This window comes from Copidosoma floridanum, unplaced genomic scaffold (genome assembly GCF_036245765.1).
Source record: "Copidosoma floridanum isolate Cflo_tuat_1 unplaced genomic scaffold, Cflo_Japanese_pri ptg000020l, whole genome shotgun sequence".
Lineage (NCBI taxonomy): Eukaryota > Metazoa > Arthropoda > Insecta > Hymenoptera > Encyrtidae > Copidosoma > Copidosoma floridanum.
This window is the reverse complement of record NW_028321897.1, coordinates 2,416,458-2,434,365: the sequence shown is the minus strand read 5'-3', so window position 1 is coordinate 2,434,365 and position 17,908 is coordinate 2,416,458. Positions and strand designations below refer to the sequence as shown.

At 36.8% G+C, this 17,908-nt stretch overlaps 1 protein-coding gene across 3 annotated transcripts in view; it reads right to left on the bottom strand.

The window, feature by feature from the left end:
* Positions 1-1,104: 1,104 nt before the first annotated feature.
* The window catches only part of LOC106642024 (uncharacterized), a 120,931-nt gene continuing 104,127 nt past the window's right edge, over positions 1,105-17,908 (bottom strand). For all 3 annotated transcript variants that reach the window (XM_014356651.2, XM_014356652.2, XM_089593767.1), the window contains 5 exons: positions 8,278-17,100; positions 7,234-7,730; positions 5,663-6,381; positions 5,170-5,547; positions 1,105-5,092 (listed from right to left, as the gene is read on the bottom strand). In XM_014356651.2, coding sequence (XP_014212137.2) covers positions 3,159-5,092; positions 5,170-5,547; positions 5,663-6,381; positions 7,234-7,730; positions 8,278-17,100 — 12,351 coding nt within the window. In that variant the 3' untranslated portion in view covers positions 1,105-3,158. The remainder of the gene's footprint in view (positions 5,093-5,169; positions 5,548-5,662; positions 6,382-7,233; positions 7,731-8,277; positions 17,101-17,908) is intronic.

Here is a 17,908-nt window from a genome sequence, read left to right as displayed (position 1 = left end):
ATAGTTGTAGCGTAAATTCAAATAATGACGAGACGAAACTTGGCATACAGCTAAGTTAATGTTTAATAAGTTTAGTGTTCTAGTCCAGTGTTTTTGAGAGGATAGGATCTTAGGAACCAAAATAATATTAAATTTTTCTCATTTTTTAATACTTTTTAACTGTATAGATGCCTTTAGAGAAACGTCTATTTTGTGCTTTAATTACAAATTTCCAAAAAATAGTGTTAAACTTTAGTCGATATTTTATTTTGGTATTACAAAAAATCTAATAATCTTATTCAATTTTATAAAAGATCACAAGGATGCCTTTGAGATACTAAATAAATTGATAAACGTAAAGAAACTGCGTTTTAGCATAAATTTCTGAGGTATTTTTTAAAAATCTAGTTCACCTTTGCACCTTTTTACTCATTATTACCGTGATGTTACTCTCAAATTGGGTGTGGCAAGTTTAACATCTATTCATAAATTAAATGATTACATTTGTATAGAAACTACTAAATCTACAACATTTTCAGAAAATAATATCTTGTCTCTTTACATTTAGAGATCAAACACAACGATTTCCAACCCAAGTGAAAATTATCTTAGTGAATAACTTATGATCAGTAATAAAAACTGATAATAAGAAAAAACAAAGTTTAGACTTGCGGATGGGAATAAAATTTAATACTTGTTATTATTATTTATGAGGTAGGTTTTTTTTCTCAAAAAATATCTTGGAAATTATAGAAGAATATAAAAACTGGCATTTAATGCTGTTCCAAATAATAAAAACTTGTAGCTTATAAAACGTACAATTTATCATCAACAGTCATAAAATTTTTGAGCAACTGATAAAAATTGCTTCTAATTATTACTAGTTTTTCATATCGAATGATGAACTGTCGTTATTTAATGACGAAATCAAATTATATTTTTTATTCAAATTTTCATTAAAAAAATTTAAAATTTCGTTTGTTTCAATTTGTTACTTGTTTTTATAAATAATCAAGTGAACGAGATAATTTTTGCTTGGTAAAGCTTTACAGTGATAAAAACAACGTGATAAAACATATTATATTCATTGAGTGTAATGAAATAAAAATAGAAAAGTTTGTTTAATAGTTTTATTTTTTTGCAATGCTTATATTACAAAACATACTTTTTCAGACACATTGAAAATATGCTCTATTTACACTGGATGTGTAACATCTCGTCTTTACAGGAATTAATCGAAATTTCAATATATCATAGCTATTTCCATAGGCTTTCGTACGATAATATAAATGATTATGGCAGTAAATTTACAATAAAGTCTATTATTATTCGTATAATTATAATATTTATTTTATCTGTAATGCATCACATCGTCTTATGCATAGTAATAGAAAATCAAACGGATCTATATTTTTGTTTTGTTTTTTCCCTATAAGTTCATTAGTACACACCAATACACAATTCATAACGTACACCAAAAAAAATTTTCTTCTCAATTCTGATGGAAAAAAATCCAATGACTTACGTGATTATATTGCAATACCCTCTAAACAAACAAATGAACACATGGAAACCGAAAAATTAAAAGTCAAACAAATGGGATGAAAATCGATATTGAGACTTCTTACAATATGATAGGCATGGGTCAATGTAAACGCACATCCAGACGATCTATTTATAATTTTACTATAAATCTTCAACAATACCGATCTTTGATTAAACCAAGATCCCTGCGATATGTTGCAAAATCTATTAAGCTTAGGAAGAAAGCACAGACGTTGAGTAGACGATAAAAGTTTTCTAATTTTTATTTCTGTTCGTACTTTTCCTATCATCACACGTAAAGAGATTTTGCTTTGAAATATCAAACGAGAGAAAAGAAACAAGGACCATTTGAACGGAATTTTTTCTAATATTGTCTAAGAGCTCCTTAAATTACGTCAATTAATTAATTTTTCTCTTCCGCTCGCAAACTCTCGCCCGACAGTTTGACCATCTAAGTATCGGGTTTCAGTCTAAGTTTACAAAGTTACAATTGTAGTGATACAGTATATGCAACATTTTGCATCTCACCAGCTTCCACATAATTATACATCTTGGTTGTGATAAGAAACGAAAACTTATCATTAATCGTTACACTATAAGCGACTATATATGTACAATGCATCGTATGAAGCAACAGTTTTTTCGATTTTAATAAAACACTAGTTTTTTTAAGAAGAAAAAAAAAGAGAAGCTACTTAGAAGAAATCGAGTTTATACGTTTCATCAGTGTAGAGATGTACAGGCGTAAATCGTATGAAGAAATAAGGTAAATTGCGTACCTATTGAGTAAGAGTTTGATGGCAGTAGTATTTCGACTTAATATTAACACAAATAAGCATTTACTCTATTTAGAAAGAAAATTTTATTTGGTTTTCAAAATGAAAATAGTAATTAAGTCAGCTAAATTTTTATCGTCGTAGATAATGATGCCGTAAATTTTGATTTATTACTATTTCTTTTATCGCTTAAGCTGCAGCGACGTCCACAATATCTGCTCAAGGAATCACATACACTCAACCACAAAGTAAATCGACCCCCACAATGCACAATAGTCCACTCTTATAGCAGTAACTGGTAGTTTCTCCATAAACGCACTACTTTTACCACTATAAAAAAAAAAAAAGCTAACGTAAACAACGTAATATACATGGACAGGGTAATTTAAACTTATTTCACTGCTCTTGTAAAAGTAAGGAAAACAATATTGCATTGGCTACTTAGTTAAGCTCGCCAAGTCGGTAAAACTCTCTAAACACGCTTGTACATTCACATATGCAAAATCTATACGTCACATTTAATTTAAAAAAAACAATGAATGTCACTAGCTTATCTTAAAACGCATTTCATTTACAAGTTTCGCACACGTATTCCTAAGTCGACAAGAGGGAAGTGTTTTTTTTTTTTTTTTTTTCTTCTAATTCTCATATAATACACACGTTTCACAAAGAACAACAGACGATCAAAGTCGTGTTAAGTAGAGTCCACGAAAGTTATATTGTACAAAAGCGTTGATTCACATTTTCCACCGCAGGAAACTAGTCGGATCGAGGGGCTGGCCATTGCCCGTCCGTCTACGAGAGCGTGCAACTGTCACGCGCCGTCGATCCGAAAGTGCCTTAGTCGTCGAGCCCGTATCAGGACAGGCTGCTCCTGTGCTTCTTGGTCTTGCCGTCCATGTCAGCAGCAACCACAGCTGTCGATGCTGCCACCGTCGCGGGCGACTGTTCGTCATTCTCGCTCCTTCGGCGCTTTTCCTTCATCTGCTTCTCCATCGCCAGCATGGTGATCATTCGCTTGTGAGAGTCGCCGACGATCCAGCCGTGCTGCTCCTGTTTGTCGTCTTGCTCCGGGCCGGCCTGAGCTGGGACTGGAGCTACCGTCGCTTGCGGCGCGACCGTGACCTTGGCCATCTCCTCGTCGTCGCTCGAGCTCGACCAATAGTACAACTGGTTGGCAGCGGCTCGCTTCCGTCGGCCTATCGCCACACCTACGGCCTCGTCCACCTTGTTCCAGGACCTCGTCGCCTTGAGCTCCTCGTCGTCATCCAAGTCGGACTCCCGCTTGCTGCTTAGCGACCGCCCTTGCACGTCCTTTCTATCTTTGCTGCAGTTCTTGGACGTACGACGATGGCTTGACGCACCAGACGCGCGTTTGTTGTTCTTCTTCCCATCGCCTGGAGCTTTTGACTCTGCTACGGTCCTTGCGGCCTTCTTCGTGTTTTTCTGGGATGCCTTGTTGGGTGATCTTTTCTTTTTGGGAGGCACCACCTCGTCCAAGGTCTTGTTGGGTGATTCGTCGTTCCCTGTGTCCTGGTCGAGGTTTGTTGTCAGTTTCGAAGTTTCGATGGATTCATCATTGTCGAAACAGTCATCTGGTTCTTCGTAGCTCTTTCGTTTTCTCGATCTCGCTAGTTTGTCTCCAACCACCGACACCTCTTTGGCGCTGGTTTCGATGGGTTCTTTTTTCGATACGTAGGGCTGTCTTTTCTCGTCTTTCTCGGAGCCCGAAGCCTCACTGGTCGCGCTCAGTCTCTTCTCTTCGAGTTCGCGCATTATCGCTTCTTCTATGGCCTTTTGTTCTTTGGCTATCATCTGTTCGTGTTTTTTCTCGATGTACCTTTCCTTGCGCCTTTCCTTTGACTCGCGTTGTCTCTGTTTGCCAGCACGTGGCTTCTCATGGCTCTCGATCTTCTCCATGGACCTGTTGCCACTGGAGGACACCAGTAACTCCTCGTCTGAGCTGCTGATCTCCGCGAGCAGGCCCTGCTTTCCAATGGCGCACTTCCTTTGGCGTCGCGTGGGCTGCATGTCCACGAGGATGCGCTCGCGCTCCTGCTCCTCCTGGAGTCTTTTGAGCTCCTGCTGTTTGCGCTTCTTCGATTCCTGCACTTTGCGGCTTAGGAAGACATGCAAGGGCAGATTTTCGGACTCGCGCGGCGGTTTTTCATTGCCGGCCAACTTTTCCGGCAGCCGTTCGACTTTCGACGCGTCCTCTTCTTCATACTCATCGTTCTCGTCGTCTTGCGACTCATCAAAGTCTCGCTTTTTGTTCTTTTTGGCAGAAGTAAACTTTGCCGTCTTAGCGAAGACTCGCGATCTTTTTGCCGATGTCGGGGTAACTGACACTTCTTGGGCGCTATCGAGAATATTTAGTGCGTCTTCGATGGAAATGAATCTGTCCGAGTTACCGGGCTGCTTTTCCAACGGCGTGTGCGTTGCTTTGCGAGCGCTGGTCTTCTCCTCGAATGTTACGATGGACAACTCATCTCGGTCAGAATCAACGATGGAACTGTCCTCCCGATACAGATCATCGAGGTCGAGGGTGCGCTGTTCAGTCTCGTCGTCGCTGTTTGTGCGCTGCTCCAAATCTACTGGGTCCTTTTGACTTTCATCAATTACTAGAGGATGATCGGAGAGCTCGGACTCGGATTTCTTGTTGTTATCCAGATAGGGTGATACGCTTTTTGCCCCTTTGACGTTATCGTCCCGCATGTCCCAGTTCTTTTGGCTTACGTTGTTTTCAGGTTCGTTGTTGATGATGGTCTCGTCATCATTTGTTTGTTCCTTAGCTGAAAAAATTATTCAATTGAACCATTAAGTTTAAATATACTTTGTGAAGTATATAATTTCATTTGAAACAACATACCTTCTAGATCAGCGCACTTATCTTTCGAAATTTCTGTAATGAGATCTCGTTGCGAGTCTTCGTCTGCGTTTTCATCCTCGGGATGACGTTCGAATTCACTGTCGGACGAAGTCGATGACATTTCGGCAAACAGGTTTTGTTTGCCTTTGGAGCAAGTCCTCTGGCTCTTGTTGATCCCAACACCGGTAAGTTCATCGGTTTTCAGCTTCGTCACAAATTCGTCTGAACTGTCGTCCTCGTACCAGGCGTTGCGTGACTTTTTTTTCACATTCTTTACACTTTTTTTCTTTGATTTGCTCGAATTTTTGGCAGCGACGTGCTCGCCTGATGTAGATTTCGATGACTTTTGCCGTCTTTCCACAAACTCATCCATTGGCCCTGTAAAATAGCAATTAATATTAAAATTAACCAGTTCAGAGTCAGAAGAAAAATAATGTGATCCCAAAATGTATGCTTGTAAAAGGTAAATCCTTATTTGAAAGATGCAACATACCTATGATATTTTCCTGCTTTTCTTCGACGCTGGCGAGCTTGCTCTTAGGCTCGTGGTTCTCAATGTCTTTGAACTTCCTGTCAATCATACTCTCCAAGTTCTCGCCCATAGCAGTGATCGATTTACCGTTCGTCAAAGTATCGCCGATGGCCTTGGAAAGTAACGCTGACATGCTGAATTCTTTCACTGGCGCGTCCGTCTTAGCTCTGTACGAGAGTACGTTGTTGAAGGCGGGCTCGCCCATACTCTCTTCCTCGTCGTCGAAATCGTACACGTCCTTTGTCTTGCTGTCGGTGAGACCAATAGTGTTCTTCTTCTTACCTTCGTCGCGACGCCTTTTGCGCACGACCATACCTCCTCGATACTGTTTTGTACGAATCAGAGGCAAATTGTGCTGCCCGCTCTTAGATTTCTTTTGTTTCTTCAACTTGTCAGAAGATTTTGATGAGCTTTTAATTTTTTCGAGGTGTCTCTTGTCGTAGATATCCTTTTTGCGCTCAAAAAGTTCTTTGATTGGGTTTTTCATCTTTTTAATAGAAGCACTTTTTTCATCTTGGTGAAACTCGTGACTTGTGTGGTGTTTGTGGTCACTAACGGGAGGAATCACGTTTTGGTACGTCGGAGGAATTTCAGATGATTTTTCATGTACCGTTGGAGTCGTAGAAGTCGGAGCTCGCGCACACGCAAGTTCGGCTAGAAGTTTCATCGGCGTTGAACCACTGCAACGAAAAAAAATATTACGAAATTAAAAACGTCAAGTTGAATTTAACTTAAAGTTACATCCGAGTTACACATTTTATTTAGAAATTTTTGTGTTCAAATTTACTATTTCAGTTAGTATTTTTAAGAAGTATTTACGTAGACTGGATGTGTATTAAAAAAACTAGATATATTTTCATGTACTATACATGAAAATTGTTATACTACACTGGATCTTTACTATTGAAAAAATCTGTTTATTATTTGTGACACTCAATTAAGGTTCACTATTTATTTAAAATTTTTTTTTACTTGAATTTAAAGAGCACAATACACGTGTAAGAAGTACATATAACTTCGCTTGGAAGGAATAAAGTACTGATCCGAAAATAGGTACACTCTAAGAAAGGTAAATGCAACTTTCAGATGAAGTAATAGCATAGTTTAACGTTATTATCTGAAAACTTACAGCGAAACAGTTGTTCTACACCGTCTTGAAAGTGACCATGCAAAGTTTCAAATTTTAAATTCACTCATTAAATTCATGCAATGCAACAGTGACCTGAAACTTTGTATGGTCATTCTCAAGATCGTGTGGAACAACTTTCACACTGAAAGTTTTTCGTCAGTGAACATTATATTGTAATGACCAAATTGGTACTTTTCTTTGAGTATTTCCGAATGGGCAGCTTATTCTTTCGAAGTGACGATAAATAACTGATTTTGTGAGTGAATGAGTAAGAGAATATACTAAAGTCAATAAGAAGGGAGTTGGTAAGTAAATAAATGAGTAAAAGTGTGTGATCTAACCGTAAAAAACAGCTGCTATATTGGAGGTAAAAGAATTGAATAGCTTAAAAAAAAAGACTTACTTATGATCGTGTTTCTCTAGATTAGACAAAGCTTTATCAACAATCCCACCAAAGCCGTTATCAATCTTAGCCTTGCCAGCATCTAAACCATAACCATCGTCATAAGCTGCGCCGGCTTCTGCGGCAGCAGCCGGGCTACCACCGTGGGACTTGTGCTGTCCAAAAGACGTGGCGATAAGGCTCTCACTTTCTTGCATGCGACGTTGGATCTTGTCACGGAGTTTATTGTTGTGCTCAAAGGCCACGTCTAAGCTGTCATCGTAGCTCGTCTCAAGATATTCGGGTGACCGAGATTGTAACGCAATGTCCTCTGGACTGGAGCGCCCACTCATATTACTGTGATGACGGTTGTGGTGATGATGGTGATGACCGTGATGATGGCTGTTGTGATTATGGTGGTGGTGATGATGGTGATGGTGGTTATGGTGATTCCGACTTCGCTTTGTCGTTGAGCTGGTGAACTCACGCTCGTGGCTGTTGTATTCTTCACCAAGTAGCTGCATGATATAATTGTATCATTAGTCAATTCGAAGTAAAGATTTTAAAAGATTATTTTTAATTCTAAAATTGTACGATAAAAATTTTATTAATAAAGCATAGCAGATATTCATAAATTTAAAGAAGGATTTACAGGAATCTAAAGTTTGTTTAATTGCAATCAAATTTGGTAGAAAAACAGCGTAAGATACTAAAAATGTGCTTATAAAATTTGATTATAATTTTCAGTGTTGAATTTATTAAAGTATGACTACTACTCATTTATCGTTTATTGACAATTTACTAAGATATTGTATTAAAAAAAAATCACGATTTGTATAATATTTTAGGTAACTGTTGATTTTTCGATGCATTTTGTTGAAATAAATTTTATACCTCAGTTGACGAGAGAGTACCTGTCAAACTATTTTAAGCTTCTAGTTTATTTTGGTTAAGGAAAACATTTCATAAAAATTCTTTGATACAAACCGCTATGCTTTCCATAAAATGATAGATAATTTGAAAATAATATGTAGTAATGGTAAAATGTTTGAGTTTACTTTTTACCTGATTAACAGACTCAAGTAGACTTCCCAAGCTGTTCTGACTCTCTACAGCTTTCCACCTGTCCTTACTTTCTCTGTAAGGAGTAATCTGTTCATCTTTCTTATGCCGGTGTTGATGATAAGATCCGGTAGCAGCCACATAATCTTCAGCTGAGTGATCAAGCTTGATTTTCTTTGCACCTCTGAGCTCCTTTCCACTTGCCTTGAGTCGTGAACAGCACTCAACAAATAGCTCCTCATCAAAGTTTAATACTTTAGTTTGTTGTACAGTAGGTTTTTCCGACAATGTACCAGTTATTTCCAAATTATAATCAAGGGCATTGTCTTCCAGTGCATCCGTAGGACCGATTGTTACCATTTCTACTGGTCCATTGATCATTTGTTCACGGCGGGTGGATAGACTTTGTGGAGACTTTACTGAACATGATTTGGACTTTCTTTTCTTGCGACTTTTGCGTATCTTTTTTACATGACGATGTGTGTTATCGTCATCACTTGGAGAGTGGAGACTTTCGTCGTCAGTTGAATCATGCAAATTAGTTGATTGAATTATGCTGCTGACTTTATCGCAGCTTTTATTGCTGCTATTATCGATTCCAAAAGATACTTTTTCCTGCTCGATCTTCAACTGAGAATCCTCTGAATCTTTTGACTCTTCAACCTCGTCCTCTTCGTCGTTGCTCTGAACTCTGGATCGTTTAACATTATCTGAAAAAGACTCATCCTTCTTCTTTTTTCCTTTTTTGGATTTTGGTTGCCTTACGTCTGTGGATACTTCCTTCAGCGTACTGCCATGGTTGTTACATTCCTCGTTCTCGAACGTCTCTTCATCAATAATCAGGGATATCTCATGATCTTCATTTTTAAGTTTTTGATTTTCAATGACATTGTTTACAGTTGAAGGCAAGTCTTCACAAAATGATTTAGATATGAGCTCTCCGGCTCTTTTCTTACTCTGTCTACTATGGCTGGTCACCTCCATTAATTTTTTAACATTATCATTATTTACAGCTCGCACATTCTTTCTTGCCTTTGATTTCGACTTTCGAGTAGGTTTGTTACTCTCACTGTCGGATGAATTGTGTCCAGAACGCGATTGCCAGTCATCAAGAACTTCCTTTACTTTCTCGCCACCAAAGACACGGCCAAAGACACATTTCACGATTTTATTTTTATTTTTTTGAAGTTTTTCATCTTCATTATCCTCCCCAATCTCGCTACTTTCACTAATATTTGAGGTCTCAGTTATAATTTTTTCTTTAGATTTTTTCCCCAGATGCTTAGGTGTAACAGTTACCTTTCTAGGAGTTATTTTGCATTTCTCTACTGACTCCATAGGTACTAAAACTGTCTGTACATCGTCATAATTTTCTTCAGATTTTTCATTAGTATCAACAATTATTCCTTCAGTACTGCATGTCGTTAAGACTGGCGTAAGTGATTCTTGGATAAGCGGCTTTTTAGTATTTACAGTGTCAATGAGTTCAACATTGGCTAAATTTTTCGTCATCTGACTTGCTTCATCAGTCTGCTTGGCTATCTCAATCGTCATTTCTGGATCGTCAAGCAACTTTTGAATATCAACAGACATATTCGTATCTAAAGAGTTTTCATCGCTGTCGAAACCTCCAAGCATAGATGATGGAAGTTCGTTTTTCGAGTCATCAAATGTTTTAAAGTTTTCATTACTCAGACTAGGAAATATAATACGCTGAAAATCGGAATTCACTTTTTCTGATTCAATTGGGACTTTTATTATTTTGATAGGCATAGTTGTGGTCGGTATATCAGTGTTATCTGTAATGGTACTTTTTATTTTCACTATCGACGACTCAAGAAGCACGCTTGGTTTCAACTGTTTGATTACATCAGAATTCACTGATGAATTTTCGATTTTAGATGATGTTTCTTCCGTTACATTTAATTCGATTGTTTCTTTTGATATTTTAAGAATTGAATCAGTTTCTCCAAAACTTTTCTTTGATTTTTTGTTTTGACTCTTTCTGGGCTTGTGTAATTTTTTATTTGTAAACAACTCATTATCTTCTTCTATTTCTTTCTCTAGTAAACTTTTTTCACTAGGACTCGCGTTTTTGATTGCTGTATTTTCATCAGAGAATGAATTATCCACGTCAATTGTTGGTTGTTTCAATTTTCTGCTTCTCTTTTTCTTAGGTAGTATTTCAGTTTCTAAATCATCAGTAGTAATGTTATAATTCTTTTTTCGGTCTGTTTGTTCGAGATTTAGATCATTAATTCTTTTTTCAATAATCAATTCCGATCCTTTTTCTTCATTTTCGTTATTTTCTTCTTTTGAATTGATAAACACAGAATTTTCTTTATCGTTTTTCTTCTCTGATACTTTTGGTTGTTCATTAAGTTCAGTAGTGGCGGTTTCCATAGAAATTGATTTTTCGAAATTAGAGACTTTACTGTTATTCATCATTGCTGTATGACTGTTTTCGGTCTTTAATTTTAATTCTTTCCTTGATTTTTTAGTATTATTTCTAGATAGAGGTTCATCAGTGCAAGTGATACTTGTGTTTTCAACTTTTTTCGATTCTTTATTTATCCCTTCAACTCTATTTTCAAGTAACTCTTCATCAAAATCTAAGTTTTCCTCTTCTTTATAGCTGGGTCGAGCTTTATTTCTTTTTGGTCGAGTATTTTCAAACATGGGAGGATCAATATTTTGACTTCGATTGCGAGTTATTCGTCTGCTATCGTCTGTGTAAAGTGTTAAATTAGTTTTAACCATAACATCTTCTTCATGATTCACACTTTTGACAGCAGAACTTAAATTAGGGTTATTCTGATTATATTTTAATTGTTCATCAACAGTTTTACCAATTTGATTTTTTTGCTCAATTGTCGGTTCATCAATGTTTGTACAATCTACACTTTTTCTTTTGATGAGATTTTCAACGGCATTTGAATTAATATTTAAAGATTCTGAAAGATTTTCTTGTGGCACTTTTGATCCAAGAGTATCCAGACTAAAATGCTCATCAGCTAAATTCTTCTTTTTATTTTTATTTTCCTTCTTTTTTTTTGAAACTTTTGGGACAGATTTAACGTTTTTAAACGAAACATCTATCTCTTCAACTGGTGTCGATGTAGCTTCGGGAGTGATTGGACTTACATGATCTGTTAGAACATATTCATCATGACTCATATTCTCGGTAATTTTACATATCTCTTCATCAAGCATTTCGTCTTCCAGCTGTTCTGGAGATTTGAGAGCAAACATCGGAAGTTCAGGAAGCGTTGGAGTATGTGTGTTAAGAATTTCTTGGACGGGAGTAGTCATTTTATCATTGACAATCTCAACTGATTGTAAAAGAGATTCTGAACACAATGGAGAAATAGGTTCAGAAATTGGTTCCGGTATACATTTTTCGTTCTGTTCTGAGACCAACATATCTTCGGTTTTTTCAATTACAAAATTCTTATCCACTTCGATTTCATTGTTACTTTCCTTTACTTCTATATTTTTTTCGGTTTGTTCTGTTTCTTCTTTTTCTTTTTCCAAGTTAATTTTAGTACCATCTACGGCAAGATTTTCAGGATTATCATTTTTCGAAGTATCTTTTACAATGTCCTTCCCATTGTTCATAGTGATTTGTAATGTATGCGACTGCGATAAGTTATGTTTTTTCAAGCTACTCTTTCGTGTAAAACTTGTTGCACAAACATCACAAAAAAACTTGGCGGCTTCTTTTGTTAGTTTTTTCTTTTTTTCAATGATTAATATTTTGCCGGATTTGGTTACAACTGAAAAATTGCCAGCAGTACGTTTCTTAAGCGTTGACAAATCAAGCCTTGCGGTGTTATCAACTTCCGAGCTAGAGATTCCTTCAGCTACTACAAGTTGGTGTTTGGTGACGTCAAGATTCTTTTGAAAGGAGCCTATCTGCAAGTCAGGTGAATGAACTGACTGATTGATTGTTCCTTGACTATCTATGGATTGATTGGTATCGTTGTCTTTAGCAGTTATTTGTTCTTCAGTAGGTCTCAACAGTTGGGTTTCGTTTTCTTTGTCATCAATTTGTGCAACTTCAGCTTGAGATTCTAGCTCTTTTGTTATTGGTTCTTCTTTATGAGGCTCTGTAAGCACATGTTTTTCACAAACCTCAGTCATACTGTTATTAATTTTTTTGGTGATTGTTTCCTTAGCTGATAAATTTTCATCAGGCTTATTTTCTAGTTCAGTACTGGATATTTCACTATCAGTGAAAAAATCACTAGTTTCAGAAAGACATATATTTTTCTTTGCTTTTCTACTCCAACTTCGTCTCTTCTCTGGATTCTCATCAACTAATGATTCATCAATATTACTCTTATGATTGTTGCTGCTAGATTCAAACGTTACATGTTTCCTTTGAGAGCGTCTTTTCTGCAAAAACTCTCCTTCACTCGTAGAAGATGCATCGGAGTCATCAGATTCTTTGAATCTTGAAAATGTTTCTTTGACTTCTATGCTTCGACTATTACGAGTATTTCGCTTAAAGGTTTGTTTCGCAGTTGATTTTTCTTCAGTCTCCGATAAAGATGTAAACTGTTCAACATTATCATCAACATCGAAGTCTTTACTTTGTTTTTGCACTATATCAACCTCCGTTTTTTCATATTGTTCCGCGTCACTAGAATCACTTACGACGGACTTTCTTTTAGAAGTACGTTTCTTGGAAAATTTGGTAACTTCAGTAGTTTCGGGAATTTTAAACATATCTCTCACTACAACCGGGTTTGCTTCACTTGACTCACTATTCAAGTTATCAGTCGATTCTATTGTTTTAGACGGATTTTCGGTTAAAAATTGATCTTTTTGAAATTCAAGTTCTTTTACAGTTTTGAAATTCTTCTTACGACCTCGTTTCTTTCGCTTTATAACAGATTTTGATGTAATACCATCTAAAATTTCTACGTTTTCTACAATAAACTTACAGCTATCATTTTTATCTCGATTTATGGATAGTTCTTCATTAGAATTTACTTCCACTTTTGGAGTTTCATTTTTTTCTTGAACAATTTCTACAGAATCAGAAATCTCATTTTTATGTGTTACATTTGCAATTGGTCCTAAATTAATTGCACTTTTATCGTTATCAGTAGTTTTTATACTATCGATTTTTAAGTCGAACGCCACGTCATCATTCACTTGTTCCAGTACGTTTGTATCAATTGTATGGTACTTGGTAGATGTCTCAATAGAATTACTCGTATCTTTTAACTCTAAAACCTTATGTTTATTTCTTTTTTGAATGCCTTTACGCCCTGATTTCCTCGACGGATGCTTATCCACCAAAGGAGAAGCATCGACCGCAGCAACTGCTGGCTCATCATGTGGAAGATCTCTCTTATCTGATTTTAAAAACTCGTCATCTATGTCGTCTATCTTCTTTACTGATTTTGTTTCGTCCAGTAATCTCATAACATCTACAAGACAGCTTTCTTCCTTATCTTCATTTACATTTTCATGAATAGAGTTCTTTTGATTTTTTTCCGTTGTATTCACTTCAGAAGAGTGTTTAATATTTTTTTCGCTATTTTCTATAGAAATCACGTTATCTTTCAAATTAACATTTACGGAGTTTTTGCCATCCACGGATTCGATTGCACTATTTACAACACTATGGCAGCTCTCATCGATATCTCTACACTTAGTTACATTATTTATTTTTACACTATTCTCAAAACTAGTAAGCGTTTCTTCTGTAGTTGATAAAGTTTTCACTGATAAAGTATCAACAACATTTTTTTCCTCATCTTTTTCGACTCTAGTATTACTTTTTATAATATTTACACGGTTCACCATTATAGCCTCATTTAACTCATTATCCGGTGTAATATTCACATTTTCCGCCATGGTCTTATAGTTCAACTGTGTATCTGAAACATTATCATGTAATGTTACGGCATCTTCTAATTTCGCACTTATGCTTTCACTCACTGATGTAGCTCCATTTAATTCAACACTTGATTCTTTACATGACAAGTTGATCAAATCTCTTTCCTCAGGTATCTTTGAGCTTTCCATGCACTTTTGACCCAAAGAGGAGACGTGACGAATTCCATCACTATTTAACGAAACATCTTTTTGTTTGGCAATCTTTGAAACGATTTTTTCCAAAAATGAGCCTTTACCCTTTGGCTTCCTTCTTGACAGATCAAGAATAATATCGTTTGCAGAGTCTTGAAAAATGGAATTTGGTTGCACTTGTATCTCAGTTTTTTTCTCCACTGCAGGTGCTAATTTTTCTAGCTTCTGTTCAGTAACTTTTACACTTTTTTCTTCATTGGATTCACTTTTTTCAGGCTTCGTATTCGTTTTTTCAATATTTTTATTCGTTTCTTCTCCTTCGGATTTTGTTACTTTTGACGTAATTTCGATGTTCTCACTATGTTTCTGTTCCTCAATAAGAATACTATCAACGTTAGCACTTTCACTAATATTTACACAAGGATCACTAACACCTTCAGAATGAGAAGTAGTATTTTCTATCGCACTTAGTTCATTGCTGATTTGACAAGTAAAGTCTTCACTACTGTTGCCTTTGTTATCAAGACTAGTCTGAGCTGTAAGCACTGTTGTGGCCTCTTGCGGCTCGATGACGGAAACATTAATAGCCTCAGTAAGAATGCCAATTACGTTACTGAGTGACCTTTTGTTAGATGGTGTTTTGCCATTATTTCGAAGTCCTCGAGTCTTTTTTGGACGTACGATTTTTGATTTGGAAATAGTGACCATTGCTTCAGCTGAATTTTCTTTACCACTATCCATATTAGAGTTAGAAGATTCCTGTTGCAGTTGTTCGATAGTTGAGTTTTGTACAATTTTACTGTCATCGTTTTCCTGCTGTTCAACAGAAGATGTTTTAATATTTGGTTTAATTTCCATAATTGTAACGACTGCTTCTTTTAAATTAGATATTTTTCCGAAAATATCGGTTTCCTGAATTTTTTCACTTTGAACTTTCTCGATCGTGGTAGTCTCTTCACTGACCACCGGATTTTCAACTAAAGATTCAATGACTTGCTTAACTCGACATCGGCGCTTACCAATTCCTGTTTTCTTAATAGTGGTCGTGATTGATTTCTCTGGGCTATTTTCTTCCTCAACTGTATCACATGGCTTAACAGAAATGTTATCCACATCTTTTTCTTCTAAATCTTCAACAGATTTAGCTGATTCATTTTGTGATATTTTCGCTGCTTCTTCAGAGAACTCTTTTATTCTTAGTGATTTCCTTATTGCGCCAATTTTTTCTTTTTCCTTTGAAGAGGAAACAGCAGCAGAGGTAGCATCTGTTGTAAAATTTACATCAGATACTTTTTCATTTACAGGTGTCTTGTCTTTCATGGTGCGTCTGGCTGATTTTTTTTCAACCACTTCCTTGGTTGCATTCTTAGCTGTAATATCAACGACTACCTCTTTTTTCGCTTTAGAATTACTTCTGGTGCTCAAGCCTGACTTTTCTTTGCCACCGAGGAATTGTGCGCTAGGCTCATCAACTGTTTTAATGGTTTTCTTTGGCAATTCATGAGGTGTAGCGTCTCTGAAGGTAGTTGAACGCCGAGTTCTAGACTCTGATGTAGTGAAAACTGGAGTTGAAAACGATAACAACTTTTGACTCCTAGTTTTGAGCTCAACTGCTGGTTCAGTCTGTTGATGTTTTTGGTTTGTTGTTGATAATTCATCGCTATTGCTCACAGGGATACTAGAATTTTTCTTTGGTCTCCGGCCGGGACCGTTCACTGGTGACGCTTTTTCGCTTTCTTGATATTTCTCTTCACTCGAATTACTGTCGATGCTACGCCGACTGGTTGATGAGTTCCTTGACGACGTTCTCGTTGATTCTGAGCTCCTTTCCTCGCTTGGAATTTTATCGAGACTGCGTCGATTGGTTGTCGAATTTCTCGATGCTGTTCTTAACAACTTTGGCTTTGACCTCAGTGGTCCAGCTTCTTTCAAGTTGCTAGAAAGTTCTGGTTCCATAGTCACTGATGAGAACATTGTCACCGATTTCTCTGACACTTGTATCGTTTCGAGCAGCTCAACTGTTCTTTCAGCATCCTGAGACGTAAGTCTTGTGATTCTCCGGGAACTTTTGGTATGCTCCATCCAGGCGTGTTTTGCAGCTGCTCGTAGCTTTGACCGCGTAAGCAGTCTCACCGAGGGCTGACTTTCAATCCTCTGAGCTCTGGTAATTGCTGCCTGACGATTATTGGCAAGCTTAGTATCACTGCTACGCAATTGTGGCCGAGTTTTCAATCTCGCGCTGGACGAGATACTTGATGTCACCGATAGGAGGGTATTCATAATACGTCGACCTTTTCTCTTTTTGACAGCTCCTGGCAAGTGTTCAGTTAGTGGCTCAAGCTTGCTCGCACGCGGTAGAAGCCTCTTTCTAGCCAAAGAGCTGATATCTGTTGGCTCAATGTCGCTTAGCGCAGACGATGACGTGACGGTGCTCCTTAGTTTGATCCTTCGATTCATTTCTATCGATTCTTGTTCTAGACTCTGTGCACCAACATTTCTACGCTTGTCAAGGAGTCGTACTTTGCGCAGCAATCTGCCGCCTTTCCTTGCGGACAAGGCTGTCGTCGGGCTTTTCGGTTCAATACTTGAGATCCTGGATGCACTTGAACGGTTTGACTGGTCGCTGGACGCGTGAGCTCCTTCCTTCTCCTGCTGGCGTTCCTCCCACAAATTTTTCTTTCGTTGGAAGGATTTGGCATTTTTTAGCAGCTTGTTGCGCAGTACTGCCTTACTCCTTACCATACGTGAGGCTGGATTATCAGATACCGCACCAGAATGACCCTGTGAGACAAATATTAATACTTTAAGTCCAAGCTTTTTTCTCGGAAATAAAATTAACAATAAAAAGATGTTAGTTGGAAAAAAGAGTTGGTAGTACATCTATCTATTAATTACTGTATGTGTTATGGTGTATTTTTAATTCTATTGAAAAAGAATATTGATGAAGTTAGAAACTTAATTTGTTTTATTTAAACTATAATTGTATCAGATGTTTTTGACGAAGTCTAATTATTATTTTTGATATCTTTTTAACGGTTGATAAAAATTTTCCTACCTCGTGAATTTTTTTGTTATCTTTGAACGTTTACTGCGCTTTCAGTAGCAAAAATAGAAAAATAGACATAAAAACAACTATCTCCTACCACGGGGTTTTTTTTCTTTTTTAAAATTTTTTTTATATAACTATAAATATGAAAAATAATTAATTAACTACCGTTACTAGCAGTTGTGATGTCTTAAATTGCCATGAATTTGATTTTCGGTTATTCGAATGGACACAAAAATGTCGCTCAGTTCCATCCATTACTAAAGTGACTATACTCGATGTACTTGTACCAGGTACGTAAATTGTATATCCTAATACAGTCTGATAGTAAAAAAAATGTTGTAAAAAAAAAGTCCTTACGTTTTGATTACGAGTTGTAAAAGCCAAAATGTTAAATTCAAAGCTCAAAATGTTAGTTCCGATTCATTCTGTCAGTTCCGAACTAAAATCAAATTTTTTTTCTTATTACTTTTAGGCAACAGATCTTTACCAAATTTTTTTCCCAGTTCTGTTGGGTAAAATTACGAGACGTATGTCTTGGCA